The following is a 24,586-nucleotide window of genomic DNA, read 5'->3' as shown; positions in this document are numbered from 1 at the left end:
TCCATCCAGAATGGAGTTGGTAATGCCTATATGTCGTTCACAGTGTGATCGTAAGGACTGAAGGAGACCATGCGTGTAACTCACTCAGCACAGTGGATATAACACTCCTAGGTCAGCCCTCACCACCTCATCAGCTCTCCTAGGCTAACCTCCTCTCTCTCATCCTTTGCATCAAAGCATACTTGTACATGCTCCAGGCTGCAGGGTGCCCAGGCATCAAAATTCTGAGGCACAGACCCCAGGACCCTGAAAGGACTCCCACCCCTAGGGTAAGCTCCTGCTGCTGGCGGGGCACAGAATGGCTGGGAGAAGGCCAAGAGTTTTTATCCTCCAGGAACTTACTTGTAATATTTAGTATAGACTTCAACACATAGTAGTTGCTTAATAAATGGTAGTTGCTTTCCTTCCCTTCAATTAGATATTACCTTTCCCTCATTCACATAATATATTATACTTCTTTTATAGCTGGCTGTACTTTCTATCTTATACACAGTGGGTACTTAATAATGCCTTTGGAAACTATGTACAGCAATAGAAAAAAAGTGACTATATCTATATGCATATGAGAGCATAGAAAAGGGGTGAGAAAGAAGATAAAGGCAACTTAGATGGATGGGGAAAGAGAAAGGAAAATGGGGAAAACAAATTACCTATGCATTAAGATCATTAATAACACCGGAAATTGAGATTGAATATATTACATGTAACCTTTAATACATTTTATATAATCTTCTATTCATCTAGAAGTTAAAGGAACCCTGGGAAGGGCAGATATGCCTTGCGTAAAATGGGGTGTATCACTGAAGCCCATGGCAGAGGGGATGAAGTTGCTATTTACTGTTCTCAGGGAGATAATTATTCTTAGAATTTAGATGCCACCCACAATGCCCAAAGGTTTTAGGTGGACACAGCTAGACAAGAAGGTGGATCAGAGGGCTGCTTGACTTGTACAATGCAGGAATTCAGCACAATTCCACAAATATCTCCTGGGAGCTTACCACGTACCAGAAGGTGGTAGATATAAGAGTAACCAAATAATGGACCCTGTCTTGCAATTACTCATAGTCTAGGATTTTTGTTTGTTTCTTTGTTTAAAATTCTCTCTACTTTTCACGTTTGTAACTACTCAGGGAAGGCAAATGCTTTACCAGCTTAGCATGGTTATTCCTAATCTGTAGAAAAGCAGGGAAAGGTGCAAGAAAGAAGTAGTGACCATGAGCATAAGACAAAAAAATGGGAAGGCATTAGATTTATCTCACTGTTGATGCTAGAATTTTTAAAAATATATATGTATTTTTAAATTCTAGAATCAACATATATACAAATAAATATTTTTATTTAAATGAATGAATGAATAAGGTCAGTAACTACAGCACAAAAGAACACATGATGAAAACGCCAGCCAGGATATCACCGAAGTGTTTTATTCCAGGTAACATCTAACCATCCATGTAAGACAGACTCACCCACCAGCTCCCTTGTTGTGGCCAGCAAACCAGTGTGAAATGAAATAAATGTGGTGGGCAGGGTAGCCCTCATTAACTGAGACATCTTAGCAGTTCACTGCACCTCTCTGAAACTCAGTGCCATCCTGTGTAAACCAGAGATAATTCCTCCATTTGGCAAGACTGCTATAAAGCTTGGCTAGTTAATTACTGCTCATATACTCCAGAGGAGAACACAGAGCCACTAAGAGGTTCAGTGATTCATAAAAGTATGAAATGAGATGTGCGTAAAGCACTTACGACAGGATCTGGGACAACGGTAAGTGCTATTGCTATCATCACTATTACTGTCGTTGTTGTTTTTATCATTACAGCTCGATCTGCACCTTTTTAACCGAGTGACCATACAAATTCAGGCCCTCTGACAACAAACCCAGACTTCTTTGCATAACACTGGTCATCCAGGCCCCAGGTTCCACCACGCACACTTCCCCAGACAGAGTCTCTCCTCTGGTGGATTTTACCAGGCTCTCACCTTGACCTGGGCTCACCTTCTAGGAAACACATTCCTTTATTGTCCCCAGAATTATTAATGCTGCTCCACCTCGGGCCGCCACAGAGAAGTACTTGAGAGAAGCACAGAGAACCATCTTATCAGTGCTGGGCCTAATTATAGCATCACCATTTCTACACAAACAGCTCCTGTAAGGGGTGTCTTCATAAAAACAGAAGCACCTATTAAATAACTGAAGCACAGTCGTGGAAAATGCGTTTTAAATGAAAATTTAAAATAAATGTGCGAGATAGAAAAACAATAAGCAGTAGACCCCCCTATAAAGCAATCAGCCTTCTAAATAAAAGCAGAGACACCCAAACTGACAGCTCTGATTTATCACGTGTAACGGCCCCTGGAATTTGGATGAGAATTTTCAGAAGTGTCTTTTTCCATTACTCAGTTGACCCTCAAAACTATAGGAAGCTCCCAGAGCATGTTCATCTCTGTGATTTACGAGGCATGTATGTCACAGGCCCTTTGGCAAGGAGAAAGGAAGTACAGTGGGGAAATGCTGTGACCTCGCTATACTTTTATCTTTTCTCATAGCACTGATTACTTTCTAACAGAGTATATTATTTATGTATGTCTATTGTTTCTTGTCTGTCTCCCCGCATTAGGATGTAAACTCTACAAGGTAGAGGCCTTCCTTTTATTTACCAATGTCTGCACACCCCTGAGAATACTCCTTGGCACACAGTAGGTACTCAATGAACATCTGCTGAATACATAAATAGATCAAAATTTAAGAGTAGTCCTGGTCACGTGACTGAACCTCCCTGAGGGTGAGTCACCTCATCTGTAAAATGGGAATGATAATATGTCACTAAACAATGGACTGCAAGAATTCAATGAGAAACATATATGTGAAGCACCGAGCACAGTGTCTGGCAATTAGCGCTCCACAAATGGTAGAAATAACTAACACAATTCCCAGAGCTGAATATTTATCATCAAAGTTTATAAAAAGCATTCATCCCCAAAGTCAGCCACCAAAGAGCCGGGAACAAAGGGCCCAGAGATGAAGACCAGAGATCTTCAGCGGGTGCTCATCCTGCTCTCCTACAGAGCTCGTCACGGGGTCAGAATGAGCAGATTAGAAGACGCCTCGGTAATCATCCAGACCAGAGCCAGCAGACACCAAGCTCCGTTGTCTACATATTGTCCGCGGGGGCCATCACATAACAGTGGCCAAAGTAAATGGTTACAGGAGACGGTAAAGCCCACTATGCTCACTCTCTGGACCTTTAAGAAAAAGGCTGAGGAATGACCCCAGGGTTCAGATGAGGACAGTGTCCCAGAGAATAGGCAGAGGATGCATCCCCGAGGTCACACGGCACATCCAGGCGCTGCCACCTTGAGCAGCAGCTCACACACCCCTCAGAGGCCCAAAGAGTAGCTGATAAACCTTTAGTCACAGGGCTGGTCTGCACGACAAAACCCCTCAGAGCAGTTAGATTTCTCCCCTGGAGAATAAACACACGGTCACTTGCTTTCCAGAGGCCCTAAGTGTGCACTTGAAAAGGAGAGAGACCACACTGGGAACTGAAAAGAACACAGGCCTTATTACCCTGACATGTCGGAGTCAGTGCCCGGCTCTGCAATTGGCTGGATATTCAGCCTTGTGCAATTCCCTTAACCTCTCTGTGCCTCAGTTTCCACATCTGTTTAACAGGAAAAATAATACTTTCTTAGCTGAGTTCTTAGGGGATTGAATTAAATGAGACCAAGCATGTAAAAGCAGCTAGCCCAGAAAACAGTACCTCTTTACCTCCTGAAAGACCAAAATTGATAAAATGATTCATTAAGGGAAAGATAGTACATTTCTGAGTTTATCAAATTTGCTTGAAAACATTCGTGGTCTCACCTTCCAGGGTAATATGGATATCCATTTTTTTCCCGTCATGAATTATCCCCCATCTAAATTATCTAACAGAGGCAGCTTCCGGACAGGGCCAATTTCTAAAAATATGTTGGATTTGAGCTATAAATTGATTTTTCATTGTGATAAATTAAAATCCAATATCACCCAACAAGACACTAAACATACAGAGGCCCAATTTTTTCCCTCAGATGTTCAGTCTCTTTGATATTAAAATGGACCTGGGGCAGCTGTCGGGCTTTGGGAGCCTGAATGTTGAAGCAAATGAGCAAAGAATATGGAGATGGTAGAGAGAGAAAGAGAAAAAGGTAATGAGGAAGGAAGGCAAAGTAAGGAAGAGGAGGTAGGGAAGAGGATGCTTTCCACTTCCTGTTTTGTGGGCATTAGAGAGTGACTCAGGTTCGATGTTCAAGCCTAGGTGTTTTGCATACACTTTGCTGGGAGGTCTCAGGAGCCACTTACTTCTTTTTCCCTTAACATTTATTTATTTATTTATTTGGCTGTGTCAGGTCTTAGTCGCACCATGCATGTGGGATCTAGTTCCCTAACCAGGGATTGAACCCAAGCCCCCTGAATTGGGAGTGTGGAGTCTTAACCGCTGTGCTGCTAGGGAAGTCCTTCAGGAGCCGCCTCTTCTCTTTGGCTTCTGAGTTTCTTCACTTGTAAATGAGTGGGTTAGTCAATGCCTAAGGGACCTTCAACCCCTGACATCCTAGAACCAGGGTACTCTGAGTCACATCTATTATTCCTTCCATGCTCACTGCCTGCATGGCAAAACTTGCATCTTTGATACGTAGCATCTTGGGCTCCAATATCTAGCCCAGACAATGAGCATTTCATTATAAGTTTACTTATTTGTTACTTCCTGTTCCATCCTTCCCTCGCTTTTGTTCCATCTCTTCCTGACTGACTTTCCTCTCTTCCTTCAATGTGCCACTAGCATCTTTGTCACATACCAGGACCCGTGTGAAACCCTGCAGATACAGCAATGGATGAGACCAGGGGCCTCGTGGAGCCTGTAGTCTGATGGAAGCATGGGTCAACTCATTCCGATACAGACAACCGTGTGCTGTGATAAAGGTGAACAGAGGATGCTGTAGGAGGAATATGAAAGGATTTCTTAATTCTGAAGGGAGGACATAAGAAGGTCCATATCAGAGAGGGGATAATAGAGCTAATAATATAATATTAACACCTAGAGCTTTTTATTATACTAGGCACTATTCTAAGTCTTAGGGGATTAAATTAAATCCTCATTTAATCTTGCACCAATCCTAAGACATAGGTACTTTGATTATCCCCATCTTACAGATGAGTGAAAGAGATACAAAGTCATTCATAAAAATTGCTTTATAGCTGGGCAGGAACGGATAGCTGCCCACATAGCTGGGCAGGAACGGATCCAAGGCAGCTCCTTCCACCATGCCCACTCTCTGGTGCCAGTAACATACCAGTGAGGAGTGTGGGCTGTGGATTCAGACAGACCCAACATGAATACTGCTCAGAGGATGAAATGCATAAAGCACTTAGTTTACTAAAGCACCTGGTTTGAGAAAGGGCTTGATAAGTGGTCATCGTTGTGCTGTGTTGCTGTTGCTACTGGTGTTGACATTACTGGACCTCGAGGTGTTCCCTGAGTGAAGAAGAGCAAAGGGATATACAGAGCGGAGGGGTCTCCTTTTGCTAGTCCTGCAAGCTGGGCAGTGAATGGTCGGTACAGGAACTGGCAAGATGGTACCCCCGGCATTCTGCTCATGCACGAATGATACTCCCAGGTCCGCTACGTACAGCTGGGCAGGGGGTACACTGCATAGATCTACGTGGAGGTAGTCATCGTATAGTCATCAAAAACATGTATACTTATTGCCACCGTTTCCCAGCAAAAGTCATCCCAGGCAATGAGCCTTAAAGAAAGGGACTTTTCCATGATGGGCACAAAGACATCTGATGGGTCGAGGGCGGCCTTAGAGTCCCTGTACCTACCTCTCTGTATAGCTAGTGCAGCTTCAGGGCCACAGAATACAATGAATAATAACTCAGGCTGCAATGGACATGATTCAACCAGAACTCTTTAGTCGTACATTCCAGGCCTCACAATAGGGCCCTGCCAACCCTCTCAGTTTTCTCTCACTGATAGCAATCACACATCCTCCAATCAGAATATCCAGACATCTCAACTCTTCTCCACACCTGTCCTTCTTCATGACTTTCTCACTTTAGGACCTTAGTAAACACTCCCCATAATTCCCTTTGCCTGGATACTGGTCCTCATACATCTCTCACTTGAAACCCTGCCCATCCTTCAAAGTTCAGCCCTTTGTTCCTAAATCATTCCATATTTCTTTTCAGATGGAAGAAATCATCTCTTCTTTTGAACTCTCATGATAATTTTATATTTTTCTCTTATCATATTGTTATTCTTGCTTTGAGTTTTTAGTTATACACATATGTCTTGCCTCCTAGGTTGTAGGTTCCTTGAAGAAAAGGTTTCAGGCTAGTTCATCCCTATCCATCACGTAGAATATCCCTTTCACTCAATAAGCATTTGTGGAATGAATGAACGAATGAACCAATGAAAATGGCAGCATGGTCTAGACAGGGATTCTTAACCTTATCTGACCCAACACCTCCTGCTTATAAACCAATATTTTGTAATTCTTCTTTTATTATCTGGAAATGATTATATAATCTACCTGTACACATGAAGTTTAAGCAAGTCAAAATATCCTACTTATAAAGGAGAAATAAAAGAAGAGGATTTCTAATAAAAATAATATGAATTTCCTCATATAAAGGCTTAGTTACAACTACAATAGAAGAACATAATGACACTGTCTTATGTTTGTGCTTTCTTATAATGAATAAATTCAGTTTTAAGAGATCATTCAACTCTTCCCTTTATATTTGACATTTTTAAAGATGCGCCATATAAGTCCAGTTATGGTGAACATGATAGCTATACATGAAACTGATGGAGTAGTGCCCTGTTGGTGACTCAAACATGAAAAGCATCACAGGGGAGTGGTTTTCCAAAGTGATGACCAACTCTTGATGAGGTGTCAACAGAACAAAGCACATCTTTCTCTCTGTTTAGCTGCATTTCTGGAAAACTCACTACTACGAATATTGTACAAAATCACTTTTTTATAGATAAAGTAGAGTTAGGTTTTAGATTCAGCTAATTATAAACAGGTTTTTCATCTACATGAATGTGTGATAAGACATTTAAAGTCATATGGCACAGGAAACATTTGTGTTGTGTGTGAATGTCCTGTACTTTGCAGAGTGGCTAGCATCCTTGCCCCTAGTAAATTCCTGCATCACCACCCCCTTCCCCAAAAGTCGTGACCACCCAAAATGCATACATTAAGTTCCAAAGCAGCCCCTTCTGGGGATAGAACCAGTCAAGTGGAGACTCTCTGGGGTAAAAGAAACAAAACAAGCTTAGGAGTTATACACGTGAATTTGAATTCAATTCTTGCTACTCATAGTAGCCTCGGGCAAGCCACTCACCCTACTTGTACCTTGGATGACTCATCTGTAAAAAGGGGGTAATAAAACCTCCAAGAATTGTTGGGTGTTGAATGAGACAGAATCCACAAAAGCTTGCTACAGACGGTCCTGCTTATAGGCTAGTCATCTTGTGAGAGTCCTATGTACTGTTTCAATGGCTCTCAGGATGACAGGGGTGTCCCAGGTCCCAGAATCCTGCTCTGCAACGCCTTTATCTTCCTACCTGTCTCCCTCCCTAGAACCAGTTTCCTTTGCTCCACCTCAGCTGCTCTCCCCAAGTCCACTCAAAATATCTAGTTAGAAATAAAGGAAGAACAGTCCTGTTTTTGAGGAGACACGAATAAGGTGATATCTGGTTTTCACTGAAGAATAAATTATTAAATCAGCCGTGAAATGTAAGTGCAGCCATTACAGTTAAAACATCATTACCCCTCTATTATGAGGGACAATATTCAATCCTGAGCCACTCTCCACCTCTCCCCCTGCTATGCCCTAGTTTTTCTGTGTACATTTGCTGAGTCGTAATCACTAAGTCATTTTATTTTCTGTGCAATAAGTACTACTGAGCATCTACTACGTGGACATTATGTGCTAACCAGATAGATAACAGTGATGAACAAAAAGATACAGCCTTGTTCATATGTATGTTGATAGACGTGTTCAATAAATATTTCCTGAAGGGAAAAATGAACACACACATCTCTTTCTCCTTTAGACTTCTGTGCGTTTAGAAATACATTTTTCTCTTCCCCGACTCGTTTACCTGGTCCTCTCCAACTCACTCCTCCACTGCCAAGTCAGTGTGCCCTTTTCTGTGAAAACCCCTCACTATTCCAGGCAAAGCTCGGTCTCCATCCCCTGAGTACCGACAACTCCATTCACACCTGTGTCTCAGCAGCTGTCAGTTCACTTTGTGAATCTGGTTTCACCACCAGACTGTGAACACCTCAGGGGCAAGGACACATCTTCTTCATCTTTGAATCCTCAGGAAACAGATAATCATGTGGCGTAAAACAGGCATCCGACATGCTCTTGCCTGATCATGTACTGGTTACACTGCCAACATTCTATCCACAAGACAGTCCCAGTTGTAACTCCACCCCTTTTATCTTCATTCAGGAAAGCTCATTAAAATGAAAGTGAATAATGGTGACAGTAAGACAGGGATAATATTCAATCTGCTCTAATACATATAAAAGGAAATCGTTTATAAACTTTGATATTGCTATGGTCTGAAATGTTTATATCCCCTCAAATTTCATATGCTGAAATTCTAACCCTCAAGGTGATGGTATTAGGAGGTGGGGCCTTTGAGAGCTTATTAGGTCATGAGGGTGGAGCCCTTATACATGGGATTAGCGCCCTTATAAAAAAGGTCCTAGTAAGCATCCTCCCCCTCTCCCCCTTGCATCATAAGAGGACACAGAAAAAGGCACCATCTATGAGGAAGTGGGCTCTCACCAGACACCAAATCCTGGGGCTATGATCCTGGACTTTCCAGCCTCTAGGACTGTGAAATAAACATTTGCTGTTTATAAGCCACCTAGTTTGTAATATTTTTGTTATAGCAGCCCAAACACACTAAGAAAGGTGTGATATACTAGCATTAAGTACTCTGGACGAGACTACCTGGGTTTGAATCTCAGCTCTGCCACTTGAGAGCTGTGTAATTAATTATTTGGACCTCAGTTTTCTCATCTGTAAAATGGTGATGATAATAGCATTTACTTCATAGAGTTGCTATAATGTACTTAGAATGCTGCAAATAATAGTGCCAAATCAGTTTTGGCTAAACTAAATTAACAAGCAAAATCCATCTGTGATTGTGGCAACAAGATGTTGCATTATCTAGAAAAGTTGATACAGACCACTGCCCTCTATCCTGAGAAACAGATTCATCTTTAGGCTCCTGCAGTATTTATGATTTTTTAAATTTTATTTATTTATTTTTGGCTGTGTTGGGTCTTCGTTGCTGCGCGTGAGCTTTCTCTAGTTGCGGTGAGCGGGGTCTACTCTTTGTTGCGGTGCGTGGGCTTCTCATTGCAGTGGCTTCTCTTTGTTGTGGAGCATGGGCTCTAGGTGCATGTCTTCAGTAGTTGTGGCTCATGGGCTCTAGAGCACAGGCTCAGTAGTTGTGGTGCACAGTCTTAGTTGCTCCGCAGCATGTGTGATCTTCCCAGACCAAGGCTCAAACCTGTGTCCCCTGCATTGGCAGGCAGATTCTTAACCACTGAGCCACCAGGGAAGTCCCAATATTTCTGATTTTTTTAATGGCACAAATTATAATAATTCTATGGAATAAAATTATAAGTGGGGAGAGAAGAAAGCTAGTGAGCTTCCCTGGAAAGACATAGGATTTGGGGTTGGAAGGTCTGATCTGAGTCTCTAGCCAAGTCAGGAAGACTCCCAGAATCTCAGTTTCCTTATTTGTGAAATGAAGATGACATCATTCCTGCCTTGGTGTCCACTGGTCTGATTTGAGGACCTAGTAACATACTGACATGAAACCATTTCTACTCCTACTGCTACTGCTACCACTCCTACTATTACTACCACTATTACTATTACTATTTCTACTCCTACTGCTACTGCTACCACTCCTACTATTACTAGTAACTAGTAACAACTACTACTAGTAACAGTGAGTTCATTTATGACATATTCTGCATTCTCACTGATCCTTTTGACATATTAGCAATACCTAGATATCTGAACATATGAACAGCTTTTGTTACTGATTTATTTCCTGCAACATACTACTTATAAAATTTACTCACATAAGGTTTAGGATCAAGAACCCTTTGAAATTCAAGACAAGGTGTAAATTGCTGCAAAGGGTCTCTTTAATTGGGATCAAAACGCTTCTGACAGCTTTTGGATTTTTAAAATTGTAGCTATTGTCACGTTCTGCTAATGTTTCTTTTCTTGGTTTTGAAAAACATAGTGCAGCCAAGCTTGAGCAGGAATACTTTAGACATGATAAACAACTAAAATTTGTCATTCCAAAGGACAAAGACCTAGTTTTCCATTTCTTTGATATGTAGGACAAAACACTTCACTCAGACTCTTATCCTGTGTAATTCAGCCGGTCCTCTGTTGTGCAACGACAAAGGTTTAGTAAACTGTTCCTGCTCATAATCTCCAACGGAGGTTTTGAAAAACCTTCATTTATCTGAAGATAAATCACATCGATAGGGTTGACTTTAAGGGAGAAACAGACTATTAAACTAGTCTGGGGGATCAAGTTTGGTGATTCCCCGAAGATGTGACTATGGTCAACATCTCACCTTCTACTTGACTTCCTTCCAAAATATCCCCATAATATGCTTGAATCCTCCTAGGGCTGGTGAACTCCCTTGCACAGAAAGTGGTCCATCTACATGCTGAACAGCTCTGACTTGCAGGAAATTCTTCTTCCTCATAAACTGAAACTGCTTCCTAGAAACTTCTGTCACCTGGTCTCGGTTCTGTCCCTTGAGTCACACAGAACAAGTCAGCTTCTTTTTCTACTAGACAACTCTTTGGAGAGATGAATGCTATTAATAGAGGGCCTTGCTCCCACCATCCTCTCTACTTCAGGCTTAAACGTTTGATTCTCTCCACTCCCCAGGCTTGTGTTGAGACAAATTAACAAGCTAGGGTAGCAGAAGCCCAATGATACAGGGCCTAAGGTTAATCAAACAGAACTGGAGCAGACTAAGCCAGACAGAAAACATTTAACTTTGCCTTCATCCCGATTCTCCACTAGGAGATGACATTTTTATTCAACAAAGCCAAATGGCTTTGAGCTGAAATAATGACTTTACTGCTGTTCTCTTTGTGTCCAGATAAAGAATCAAAAAAATCACATTATACGGTTTGGTGGTACCTCTCTTCGGGGCCAGGTTAGCCATCCTTGAGTGAGGATTTAGAGAAAGGTAAAGAATATAAACTACCTCTTCTCATTAGTTAAAGTTTGGTGATGAGAACTATTTGATGGTAGGGTACATGATGGAAAAGCAAAGCCAAAAACATGGCCCTAGACAAAATAAAATATCTGATACTCTGCTTTACTCCAGTCCCTTTGGTGATGCCAGTGTCATGTGATGGGCAGGCATGGACTTGGGAAGAGACTAGAGATGGTGACGTATATTGGGCATATAAATCCTTGTGAAAGCATCTCTCAGTTAGGCTTGATCCACGCTCCTTGGATCCCTACCATGAAGGATGCTAAGGGGTCAATGATATCCTCCAAGTTTCTACAAGCCCAAAGCTCTCTGCCTCCTGTGTGTCACCCAGGATCCCACGTGGCCACATCTGTGTTCAGAAGTGTTGGCCCAGCATAGTTTTCAGTCCCCCAACTGCCCTGGTCCCCTCATCAGGATATACTTTGATTCAATTATATCTTTTCTAAAATGTGAGGTTCAGAACTGAGCACAGGTCTCCAAACTATAGGCTGCCCAGGAAAAGGAAAATCTTCCCTCATTTTAGAAACCATACTTTTATTAAAGCAGAAGAGGCTTACATTAGGCTCTTAATCTTGCTGCCTTCAAGCTCCTTGACTACTGATGCTTGTGCCCTCATTCTAAACTCCCTTTACCAAGGCATCCCCAGGTAGGTCCACCTTTCCTATAACATAGAGGTCAATTGCTTTGATTTTTGACTCAGGTCAGCTGGAGGCTAAATCCCAGCTCTGCCTCCTACATGCTGGATGAACATGAGAAAGTCACTTACCCTGAGAGATAACAGACATTGTGGTTGGACTCATAAGCCAGACGGCCTAGGTTGTAATCCTGTCTCCACCACCACCTACTTCCAGCAAGTTACATATCCTTTTCTCTCCTTAATATCTTCAACTATAAAATGGAGATAACAACACTATCTACTCATAGGGTTGTTGTAAGGATTAAATGGATGGGTACTTCTAAAGGGCGTACAACAATGACTGGAACATACTATGTGCTTGATGCAGTACCTGTTATTATTACTCTCTCATAGGACCCTTGTGAGGACAAAACTGAATAATGTATGCAAAGTGACTAGTATGTACTCAACAAATTGTAATTTTTACTACTAGATTTTTCTATTGTGGTAATATATACAGTTCAGTGGCATAAAGTACATTCATATTGTTGAGCAGCCATCACAGCCATCCATCACCAGCACTGTTTCCCTCTCCCCAGACTTTTAACTCTGTACTCATTAAACACTAACTCTTTATCACCCCTCCCCCCAGGCCCAGTCAACCACCATTCTACTTTCTGTCTCTGTGAATGTGACTCTCTAGATACCTCATTTAAGTGGAATCCTACTGAATTTGTCTATGTGTGACTGGCTTTTTTTACTTTGCATAATGTCTTCCATGTTGTAGCATAGGTCAGAACTTCCTTTTTACTGCTTAATAATATTCCATTATACACACACACACACACACATCATATTTTGCCTATCCATTCATTCACAGATGGACAGTTGGGTTGCTTCTACCTTTTGGCCATTGTCTGTGCTATTATTATTCAGGAATAACTTTTCTTCAAGAAAAATCCATTTTTTACTGTTAAATTATCATCCTACTACCCACTGGTATCCTAATATGAGTCAGAACAAAGGCGAGAAAATTAGGATGCAAAATGACAAGGTTAGGTAACTTGGCTAGTTGAGTATTGTTTATACAGTGCTTGACAAATTACCTGTGAAGTTCAAAGGAGGTGATATAGGTGGAGGTGTGTTAGAAGCTATATAAAGCATTGAATGAATAAAAGGAAAACATGTCCATTTGACTCTTGCTCGCTGGACAAAACAGATCAAAGAACAGAACGCTCTTCTGTTTTTCCCTTACCATCAATGAACAAGGCCAACAATGCAAGGCAAGTCCTGGGGATGAAGCTGGGAGCTAACTGCTGCCGGGAGGTTGATGAAAATACAAACCACTACTTCAGTGGGTTTAACAAACAGATCAGCCCTTACATTTCTTGATCATGCAGTGATAGATTTTTTTCAAGACTGAAAACTCCATTTATTCTTTTTGATGACAGCAATTGCAAGGTGCCACAGGTTCAACTCAAGAGAGTCTGGATGCTTTGACCAAGTCAAAGGACCCCCGTGCGTCTCCCTCTAGGATGCATGTCATTAAAGTTGCCAGCACACAAAGAAATTTAACTTAAACTGTCACATTACCCACCGCTCGTCAAAGCACATCAATCTCCCTATTGCATTACCAGGACTGTGTGACACTTTTATCCCAATTACACTGTAAGAAACACAGTCACACTGTGTTGGTGCAGTCACACTGTGGCCAAGTCAGGAAAGGGCCTCCCTTTGATGGACAATCACAGTTGATCAAGTTTGTCAGTTGCTTTATCTGTTTTTATGCTTGTTTGATATCCCTGCCCAGAGAGCAGAGGCTTTTAAGGGCACATCTGTCAGTGGATTCAATTTCACCATGCCATGTTATTCTTTTACTTACCCCTGTCTTCTCATCAAAGATTTTGATTCCTCCAAAGGAGATGGTTAAAAAGATTTTCTGTTTGTGTTCTCCTTTGGAACGAGCGCCAGCAACAACGCCCTGTTGAAAGGAAGGATGTGGTTTTTACTTTAGTGTTTTCATTTGAAAATTCCCTCCGGTCCCAAAGCAAAGGCATGTCAGATATCATGAACTGAAGCCACCAATTATGCACACTCCATTCCCTCCCCACTTCCATGCTGCCTTCCCCGACGGGCTTGCATTTTCTTGATGTTTTAGGGTAATGCTTGTCCTCACTGCTCGGAAACTGTAGAAATAGATATTTGAACATGTATTCATTGGACAAACCAAGATTGATAGAGTGCCTACTTTGTGCCTAGAGGCTTAGTTCAGAATTCGAGACCCTAGGATAAACAGAATATGGTCCTCTTGTTAAAATCTTTGCTGGGTTTCGTATTAGATATGGTTTTAACCTTTTAAATAAAGATGAGTCATGGAATACATTCCTAAATGTGATTTTAATTTTATACTTCTGGGAAAAGCTTTCATATGAATTAATTTTAGAGATCAGAAAGAAAAGAAAAAATATTGCCAGACGGCATGTCTCAATTTTGTTTGGAAAAATGTGATGGTCTTATGTCTAAGGTTTGCAGTTTTTACCCACACATTTTGTATGTTCTTCTACGATTTTTCCAATCATTCCTGTGCTTTCAAGGAAAGTACCTACCAAGCGCATTCCATTTCTCAAAAATCTGTTTCCCCACTTTTCCAAATTTTTTGTAAACTGAAGATATGTGTATGAGTCAATTAGAAGGTAGATGTCACAAAAGGTAGGTACGTTACTCTGCTCACTGCTCTCTTCCTCGTACCCAGGACAGTCCCTGAAGGTCAGGGGACATTCAGGAAATTATTGTTACATGAATGTGCTATCAAGAGTCCTCATCAAAGTTGATATTATGCAAGTTAAGAGTAAAGACACTTGCTTTTTTTTTTTTTTTTTTGCTGTACGCGGGCCTCTCACTGTTGTAGCGTCCCCCGCTGTAGAGCACAGGCTCCGGATGAACAGGCTCAGCGGCCATGGCTCACGGGCCCACCCGCTGCACGGCATGTGGGATCTTCCTGGACCAAGGCACGAACCCATGTCCCCTGCATTGGCAGGCGGACTCTCAACCACTGCGCCACCAGGGAAGCCCCGACACTTGCTTTTTAAATCAGCCTCTGTGGTGGCCAATTACAGGCAAGCATGGGCATCATATTAGGGTACAACTCAGAGAATGAGGACAGTCAAGGGATTTATGCTCCAGGGCTGTTGCAGACTCTGCATTAGATGTTTTGAGGCTTCCAGCCCCTTCATCCCTATTAGCCTCCACAGAGGGTGAGTAAGCCCAATTCTCAACAGTTATCATTCTGGACTTCTTTAGGAGTAGAGAAGTCTAAAATAATCATGATTTCATACTTCCAAAAGTCCTTTGTGCTGTTCTCAGAACAGCATGTTCTCAAACCTCAGTCTCAGCAAATAGAGTAAGAGGTATGATCAGAAGGCACAAGGAAAGGGCATTCTCCTGAGGTCGTGTGATTATCCTCCCTTTGGGTACTGGAAATAGTCTGCGGAATGGAAACACCTGGATTATACTCCTGGCTGTGATCTTGGACAAATGACTTAACTCTCCACTCTACTTTCTCAAGTGTAAATACTTCTCTTGCATGTTTGAGAGAATTAAATGAAAACTTACGGAAAGTACCTAGCACGACACCTGGTACACTGTAGGGATGTCATAAAAATTAATTTCTTCTAGTAAATGAATGACTGTCCCTTAGCGTTCGAGGTCCAGTTCCTGTTTGGTACCTAGCAGTAGGAAATTCACTCCCTCGAGAGTCTCCCATTCATTCTCAAGCACCTCTGACATGTGGATGTACAGAATGTTGAAGTCAGAGAAAACCTTCAAACTAATCAGTCCAAATTTCTCTACCAACAGATGAGAAAACTGATGTCTGAAAAGCTGGGTGGACAGTCCCAAGATGGTACAGAGAGCTGGTGAGAAAGTTGAGACCACAGGTCCACTCTCAAGCCTCTTGGTGCAGGGGGCAGTTATTATTCCTTTATGTGTGTCTTCTTTCTAGAGAGCCCAGATCTCGTTCCTGTAACCCTACCCAGTGTTCCTCTTTTGACCCTTCAGGAATGGTACTCACTGACATAAGATTCCTCCTCCAATGACTGCCCTCTAAATAGTTAAAGAGAGTGACTCACCCCAAAGCGAAGTCTCCTGTCTCTTTAACCCTTCCTCTTGTTCAAAGGTTTCTAGATTCCTCAGCGTGCTGCTTGCTTTCCCATAAATTCACTGAGGGATGGTTTTAAGGACATGGGATAAGGGTCAACGTATGTCTTTGCAATCCCAGGGGTAGTTCTTATTTCTCTTCATGTCACCTGATCAGAGATACGGCCTCTGACCCCTCCACTCTCCACACCAAACTGCATCCCATTCTTTCCCCCTGCATCTTTTTTTCTCGCTGTACCCACTGGCATATTGTATATTCATCTGTTGACTGTCTGCCTTTGCCCAACAGAACAAAAGCTCAACTGGGCACAGAACTTTGTTTTATTCATTCTACACGCCCAGTGTTGAGAACGGAGCCTGGGATAAAAAAGGCATTCAAAAAAGTGAAGTGACTTTCCCCTCACTTGGGTAATGAACAAGCCAGGCTTCGAACCTATGAAAACTTGATTTGAAATCTGTGTTCCTGGCTGGATTTGGAGTAAAATAACTGATGCTGCCATCCCTACACAGCCTAACCTTCAACTTCACTATCCAGGCCTACGCAAAAGAGAGAACAAGAAGTAGCGCCATCATAATGGAAGCCCCATTATAAATGGAAGCATTGGAAGTACTGTGTCAAAGGGCAGGGAGCCTCTCTTTCTTGTTTAAGTCCTCCCAACATGAAGACATCACAGCTTGTGGTGGGGAGAGGCTTGCACCTTTGGTCAAGAAGAGTAGCTTTAATGGCCCCATCTCCAAGATGGTCCTAACAACCCCTAGCTCTTAGAATTACCACAACATCAAATGGTGCTAATTCCCAGCACATAGGGATGCTGACCAAGTGGCTGTCAAAGAACTCCCTCCCTGGCAGAAGGTGGCTGCAGATAAAGAGGGATGGAAAGAGCCAGCGTGCATGTTTCAGGAGCACTTCTGCTTGGGGCTGCGAATGGTACAGCTTCCCAGGACAAATGCAAGAGAGAAGGATGATCCACATGGTGTGATCCTTGGGGAAATAAAACTCCAATTTTATCAGGCATGTTGAGAGACAGGACTCTGAGTTAAGCCCTGAAAAACTGCATGAAGTCCAAGCAAGCCTGCCACCAGACAGCACACTGCAGGGGCTTACCTCCCCACAGATGATTCAGTGCTGTTATGTAGAACTGACGAAGGGCCGAGGGACAGGGCTGGCTGGGGAATTGGAAGATATGGATGTAGGTGTCTTTTGGGGTTTCTGTGCCTAATATTAGCCACCTGACCTACAAAGTCACTGTTGGCAACCTGGAAATGAAGGAGTCAGATGTTTTCTTGGTTACCTACCAAATGGTAGGAGTTCTCTTATACAATTCAGCCCATCCCACATTCCTGGGAAGGAAAAATTATCTCCCTTATTTTACAAATGACCAAACATAAGATCGGGGGGCCAAGTGAACACCCCAAAACTCAAGGAACTAAGAAGACATATAGAGGGCATTCAAACAGTGACCTTTCGAATTCCAGGGTTAGGGTTCCTTCTATTATAACCCTCTGGAAGGGCTCTTTGGGGAGGCATGGATGAAAAAAGGTGGAACCATTCAGCTTCCAAACTCAGCAGTGAAGGAGAACTCTAAAATGAGAATACTTCTTACTTCCTAAGAGTGAAGCGTGCACACACCGCACCTAGCATGGGGTGTGGCGTGCAAGGAGAGCTCAGCAAATGACTGTGACCATCACCTCTAATACTAATACTGATTCTATGAAGCAATGCCATGTGCTGGGCACTGTATGGAATGACTGATGCAGGTGTCCCTAAGGGAGTCACACAGAGGCAGCATCTTGCTGGAGGATTTTATACAGAGGGGAGGGGTCAGGCACGCCAGGCAGGGTTGATAGCCTGCCCTGTCCAGCTCAGGGGTTGCCGTGAGAATCCAATACGATGACGCACAGGAAAGGACTCTGAGAAACCTCACCCAGCAGGGTGTATGCACATGATGAGATGACTGTGATCTCCAGGGAACACGTCAAGCAGGTGTGCAACCTGAACAGCTGAAAACCTAGAATGCTATTCCAGAAAGCTCCGTGAACTAAACCTGGTCTCCAATCTCAGACCTACTGGTTATCAGCTGTAGATCTTTGGGGGGAAAACTCACCCTAAGTTTCACTTTTCCGAGGTAAGAAGGAGAATACAAATATCCTCCTCTGCCCTGCTTTGTGCCCAGAGACTGGCCCCTGTGGTCTGCATTGCCAGGTCCTCTGAGCTTCCTGCCCTCTGGATTCCACCCAGGAAGGCACAGACAGGAGATCAGAGGGTGGAAGGAGAGAGGTCAGGGTATTTCATCCAGCCTCCTTCCCATCCTTGTTCTACAATCTCCAGGAGTAGCTTAGTTTTGCTTGGCGAGGGAAGGGACTTTGTCCTCAATCTCGCCCTCCCTGGGTTCCAGTAAATAGATCTCATCCTAGGATGGTAACAGCTTCCCACTGTTTTCAGTTTCCAGTGCCTCACCAGCTCTTGTTTGCTACCTTAACCTTGCCTAACCTTTGTATGTCGCTCCTGCATTAAAGTATCCTCATCTGACCTAGTCGGGCTGGGTGTTTCTTACAGGACCCTGACTAATAGATTTACTTAGGGCTCTGTCATCAGCCCATCTCTCCCATAGCTTCAACCACCACCATTTTGCCCGATACCTCTGAAAGTTGACTGCTTTGGAAGTCAAGGATGTGGGGCTATGTAGCTTACTGGTAGGAGCTTAAACTCTAATTGGGGAACCAGGATAGATTCAACGCAGATACAAAACAGAAGAGAATGAAGCACTAAACTGTCTTATCAAACACTGGGCATCTGGAGATACAGGCTTGAATTCTGGGCTTATCCCAGATTAAATGAAGGTTCTGGGGCAAATCCTACAACTTCCGTGAGCCTCAGATTTCTTATTTACAAAACAGGGAGGCTAATAGCTACCTCATAAGAGCGAAAGAGATAATATATGTAAAAGTGCGTTGTTGACTAAATTAAGATACAATGACAAGGAGCCTTCGCTGGTGGACAGGCAATGGCTCACTCATACTCACATTATGAATCCCCTCTTAAATCTCTATAATCCAAGAGAAAACTCTCTAAAACAGGAAGAGGCACCAGCTTCAGAAAGCCTAGCAAAGAAAAACAGATTAAAAAAAAAATTTTCTCCTATGGCCTGACATGAACAAGTGGGCCTTTTGCAAGGCTAACAGGCATTTTGTACTTCTTTGTCTTTCCTTCCTGGGCAAGTGGCCAAATGGAGAATCGATCGTTTATGTTTCTGTGTTTCTTAAAGAAACACTACCGGGAGCAGAAATGTCAACATTCTTCTCTGCAACTTGCAAATAATGAAAGACAATTGTCTGGGAACCAAGAACCATCAACAAGTTCAGAGCATTTGACAGGAGCGTGTTATGGTTGGACCAACTCTCCAGGGCTTTGGGGACCTCACAGTTATAACGGGTGACAGATGGGGTACTTCACTGCAGGTAAGGCCCCCCCTCCCCCCACCCCACCCCCACACGCAAGGTCGGCAATCCTGGCCAGGCCTGGTACAGCTAGCCTGGCCCATTGTTAATCCTGAGGGAGAACTTCAGGGCACACAGGCCAACTCCCGTCTCACATACGCTGAGACCTCCATGCTTCTATGAAGGCAGCTGTCAGTGAGGTGCTCTGTGACCCATGCCTGGTGAACGCTATCTACCAGGATGCTGGGGGAAGATGCACCAGCCTCTTTCTTGCTCACAGCAGACTTGTGGCTCTGGGTGAGAACCAGGCCACTGGAGAGTTTCTTGATGTCTTTCAAGTAATATTTGTCAAAAGCAAATCTCCATTTGCCTGGCCTCATACTCAGTAAGGAGCAACTTCAGCAAGAATCAAGATCCAGGTCTTTATCCCCATTCTTGACTAGGGTCTCCTTGGCTTAGTCTTTCTGGGTTCTCTCTCTGCAATCTACCCTCTGGTAGAGAGGATGCGTTCTGGTCTGATCTCATGCGTGAATCACAGTCCTGCTCTGGGGCAGAGTAGGGGTCAGGGTGGGTGAACATGGAGCGCTGCAGTTATCCAACTACCCCACAAACCAAGTGGAGTGGCCTGTCTCTTTCAAGGATGCCCTGTGGCTGTGTGTCTACGTCACATCCTCCAGACCAGCATTTATCAGTCATGAAGCTGGAATTTAGAATTCTTCCTGTTGGACTCCTTTGTGTATTTATCACTCAGACTTGAACTTGGCAGAAGAAGGGGGCTCATTACTGGACTGTCCTAAAATCTTATAACATTGCTTAATTATTATTATTATTTTTTAAAATATTTATTTATTTGCTTGCATCAAGTCTTAGTTGTGGCATGCGAACTCTTAGTTGTGGCATGCACGTGGGATCTAGTTCCCTGACCAGGGATCAAACCCGGGCCCCCTGCATTGGGAGCGTGGAGTCTTATCCACTGCACCACCAGGGAAGTCCCGCTTAATTATTTTTTATTAAAGGGTACATTAACCTCTTCCAAGGAGACAATCTGTGAACTCATGATTTTACTGTCTTTTATACCTTTTTCTAGTATGCCTTGTAGTAGATTCATAACTATTAAAATAAAGTTTGCTGTGTAACAGCTAAAAAAAAAAAGAAAGTAATGATACACAGTTTAGAAAATTAAGAGTTTTTAAAAAGAATGATTCCTACAGCTATACTACAGGGAGTCTTAGCATCTGATATACATGTTAAACTGTTGAGAAAATGTGTACAGTATAAAAAAAATTAATACCTGTGCTTTATTAAGCATCTATCAAAGAAAAGGCAATGTAGAGGGTATCTTAGAGATATTGTCTCATTTAATATTAGGAGGCACTTGGCCAGCCTTCTTTTCTTTTTTCTTTCCTTTTCTTTTCTTCCCTTTTTCTTACATTAAAAAAAATTACATTGACCAAGTTGTATCCTCAGGGACTATTAGAAGGTATGAAAAAATGCTCAAGTTATATTATTAGGGAGAAAGAAAACAAGATATGAAACTATAAATAGTAATTCCAATTACACTACATATATGTGTATGATTCATATACATATACACAAATGTATATAAAAATACAAAGAGAGTGTTAGTTACACACAAAAATGCTGATACTGATTTTTCTTTTTGTGGTGGGATTGTGGATAAGTTTAATTATCCCTGATACTTTTCTGTATTTTCAAAATTTTTACAATGAGCATTTTTTGAATTCTATAATTAGGAAAATAATTAAATTATAGGTTTTAAATGCACAAGATAGCTTGTAAACTTCTTGCTAAATCATCTGTTTTTCTAATACTTTATATTACTTTTTAAAAAAAGAGACATAGACTACATGGAGACCAGAATCTGGGAACAAACAATGTTCAATTTTGTATGTTTTTAAAGGCTATTTAATAACATAATTTTCTTATTTTGCATATTAAAATTTTTCTCAATTTCTTTCTTAGTTTTCTCAATGAAAAGCCTTCTTTAAAGCATTTAAACTCATCAATCTCTTTGTGATACCACCAAATGTCAATATCTAGTTACATATCACTTTTTTTTTTTTTTTTTTTTTTTTGTGGTACGCGGGCCTCTCACTGCTGTGGCCTCTCCCGTTGCGGAGCACAGGCTCCGGACGCGCAGGCTCAGCGACCATGGCTCACGGGCCCAGCCGCTCTGCGGCATGTGGGATCTTCCTGGACCGGGGCACGAACCTGGGTCCCCTGCATCGGCAGGCGGACTCTCAACCACTGCGCCACCAGGGAAGCCCACATATCACTTTTTATAACATTTTCCCTTTAAAGTATTTGGGGGACATTAATAGAAATTTCAAGAATGAATAAAATCAGCTTTTGTATTAATATATCATCTTTTACCATATTCATCATATGGTAAAATATATAAAATTTATTTAAAAATAAGGTAGAAAATTTATAAAATCTGAGTGACAGCACAATTTGATGATTTTTTTGTACTTTTATTTTTGCAGGCATTGCACAGTGAAGATACAATTGAATAAAATGTGGTATGCTCAAAAACTGTACACCAGGGGCTAGCAAAATACCTCCACATAGGAGATGCTCAACAAACATTTGCTAAATGATTGACATGTCCTCCCAATAAATAAATGCAGTGAGTCATCAGTGTACCAAGTAATATACCAGTATATGAATAAAAAAATATGTTTACCAGAATGACTGTAATCATTTCTTCCTCTCAGTCATATCAAACCCACACTATTTAAATTAAAATGCTTGTGCAGTACCTTGAGTTTCATCATGGAGTCTTGGCATAACTTGTCTCCCCGAGCTGCGGAAACCTCATCAATCCCGATCAGTTTGGCCTTGTACCGGACCCCTTCACCTTTAAACCTCTTTATCAAAGTGGCTTCACTGCGATCCTGACCTAAAAAGAGAGAAATGCAGGATTCAGATATGTAGATGTTCAGGCCCCATTGGCTTTAAATATCCGCAGCTCCGAGATTGGTTCTCTGGTTCACCTACATCCTATGAAAGTCAAATCATTAGACCATGGACAAAAGAATGGTAAGACTCCTGTATGCAAATTCTGGCTCTATCCTTTTAAATCCTCAGGCAAATTACACAATTCTCTCTGAGACTCTATTTTCTCAGGCAGAAAAAAAAAAAAAAGAGTTAAAAATAACCAATCCCAAAGGGGCATTAAGATAAATAAACATGATGACACGTATAAAGTACTCAATACGGATTTTGATACACACTAGGTCATCAACAAACGATCAGCATCCACTAGGAGTCTATGTCTGACATTCTTGTTAGAATAGTATTAGCCTTGAGCCTCTCCGGCATTTCCAGCATTTAATATGACTTTGGCCTGGGTCCAAGACCCTCCTTACACCCAATTCCATGGGCTGTTTTATAGTGAGACTCCAGAGTAATTGCTTTGTATCAAGCAGTGACTCGGGGGCAATTATCAAAAAATGATTTTACAATGTCTCTTCTGCTAACTCATGCGTGTACAGAAAGAGGCTTCCATACTCCTTGGTACGGTGTGCCCACACCTCGTAACAGCTTTCTCAATAATTATTAGCATAATATTTTGCTGAGACACATCAACCAGAAGTTCAAACACATCCACATAAAATGAAGACAATAAAGTTACTGTGAACTGAGCACATCTTTCTTGTGAGATGTTTTATAAACTTTACCCCCTCTTCACAACGACTCAACCATATCCATTTCCCAGATGACAAAGATGAAGGTCACAGAGCTCAAGTAGCTTGTCCACGTTCACATAGTCCGAAAAAAAAAAGAATACATAGGAATTCAAATCTCTAACTTCAGCAAACTCCCATCAAAGGAGTCACAGGTTGGGGCATTGCTCATGTGGTTCTTAAAACCTGGAATGCCCTAGGCTTCTGATATTCACCTCCTGGAATATCATTAACTTCAACTTCTGATACCTCCTCTATCATGCCTTCTTTTTTTTTTTTTTTTTTTTTTTTTTTTTTTTTTTTGCTGTACGCGGGCCTCTCACTGCTGTGGCCTCTCCCGTTGCGGAGCACAGGCTCCGGACACACAGGCTCCGCGGCCATGGCTCGCGGGCCCAGCCGCTCCGCGGCATGTGGGATCTTCCAGGATAGGGGCACGAACCCGTGTCCCCTGCATCGGCAGGCGGACTCTCAACCACTGCGCCACCAGGGAAGCCCGATCATGCCTTCTTTCATCACTCTGACACTTAGACCTGAGGACACTGGAGATAATTCAGCCCATTTCTTCTCTCCACATGATGGACAAACTGAGGCCTTTCCATTATGTGGGGTTGAGAATTATTTGAGGACACACTTAAAATAGAAAAAAAAACAACAACAGCAATAGCTAACCATCATATAATGCTTTTTTCTATTGACAAAACATGGCTTGCATTTCATTCATTTATTCATTCATCCCTTACTGAACATCGCTTCTGTGCCAGATGCTATTACTCACTGGCAACAGATGAATGAGACAAAGTCTATGCCCCTAGAGGCTCAAGTTTTTGATGACTGCAAACAAAAATGTGTAATGCATTATGCTAGATGTGTAAGAAGGTATAAGCTTTAGAGCCAGACATCCTCATTTCAAATCAGGGCTCTCTCACTTGTAAGCCAACTAAACTATCTGCCAAGCCTCTGTTTCCTTAACTGATGAATGAAGATTAAATATCTACTTTCGGAGTTATTATGAATAGTAACTTAAATAAGATAGTATGTGCAAAGCATGGATTCACATGGTAAGTTTTCTATAAATGGTAGTTGTTGCCCCTGTTATCAGCTCAGTAAAAGAAGCACATAGAAGATACAATGCCGAGAGCAGGAAAACACAAAAGAAGGACGTCTGCATAGTTAGGCCTGGAACTGTCATCCCCAAATCCCATTTGGTATTTTTTCTACCGCATCCTTGCTGACTTTTAGCATATTAAACTTCTTGAATTACTTTCCATAAAGCAAATATAACACATGGATGATTCATCTGAATGTGTAATCAATGTAAAAATTAAGT

General features: G+C 42.1%; 1 protein-coding gene across 2 annotated transcripts in view; it reads right to left on the bottom strand.

Moving 5' to 3' along the window:
* DAB1 (DAB adaptor protein 1) overlaps positions 1-24,586 on the bottom strand; it is a 436,853-nt gene that overhangs the window by 126,468 nt on the left and 285,799 nt on the right. For both annotated transcript variants that reach the window (XM_081225678.1, XM_081225679.1), the window contains exons 3-4: positions 22,333-22,472; positions 13,839-13,937 (exon numbers count right to left, since the gene is read on the bottom strand). In XM_081225678.1, coding sequence (XP_081081804.1) covers positions 13,839-13,937; positions 22,333-22,472 — 239 coding nt within the window. The remainder of the gene's footprint in view (positions 1-13,838; positions 13,938-22,332; positions 22,473-24,586) is intronic.

Source organism: Mesoplodon bidens, assembly GCF_964165515.1.
Source record: "Mesoplodon bidens genome assembly, chromosome: 2".
Classification (NCBI taxonomy): domain Eukaryota; kingdom Metazoa; phylum Chordata; class Mammalia; order Artiodactyla; family Ziphiidae; genus Mesoplodon; species Mesoplodon bidens.
The sequence above is the reverse complement of the archived record's forward strand: the minus strand, read 5'-3'. Positions and strand labels throughout refer to the sequence as shown.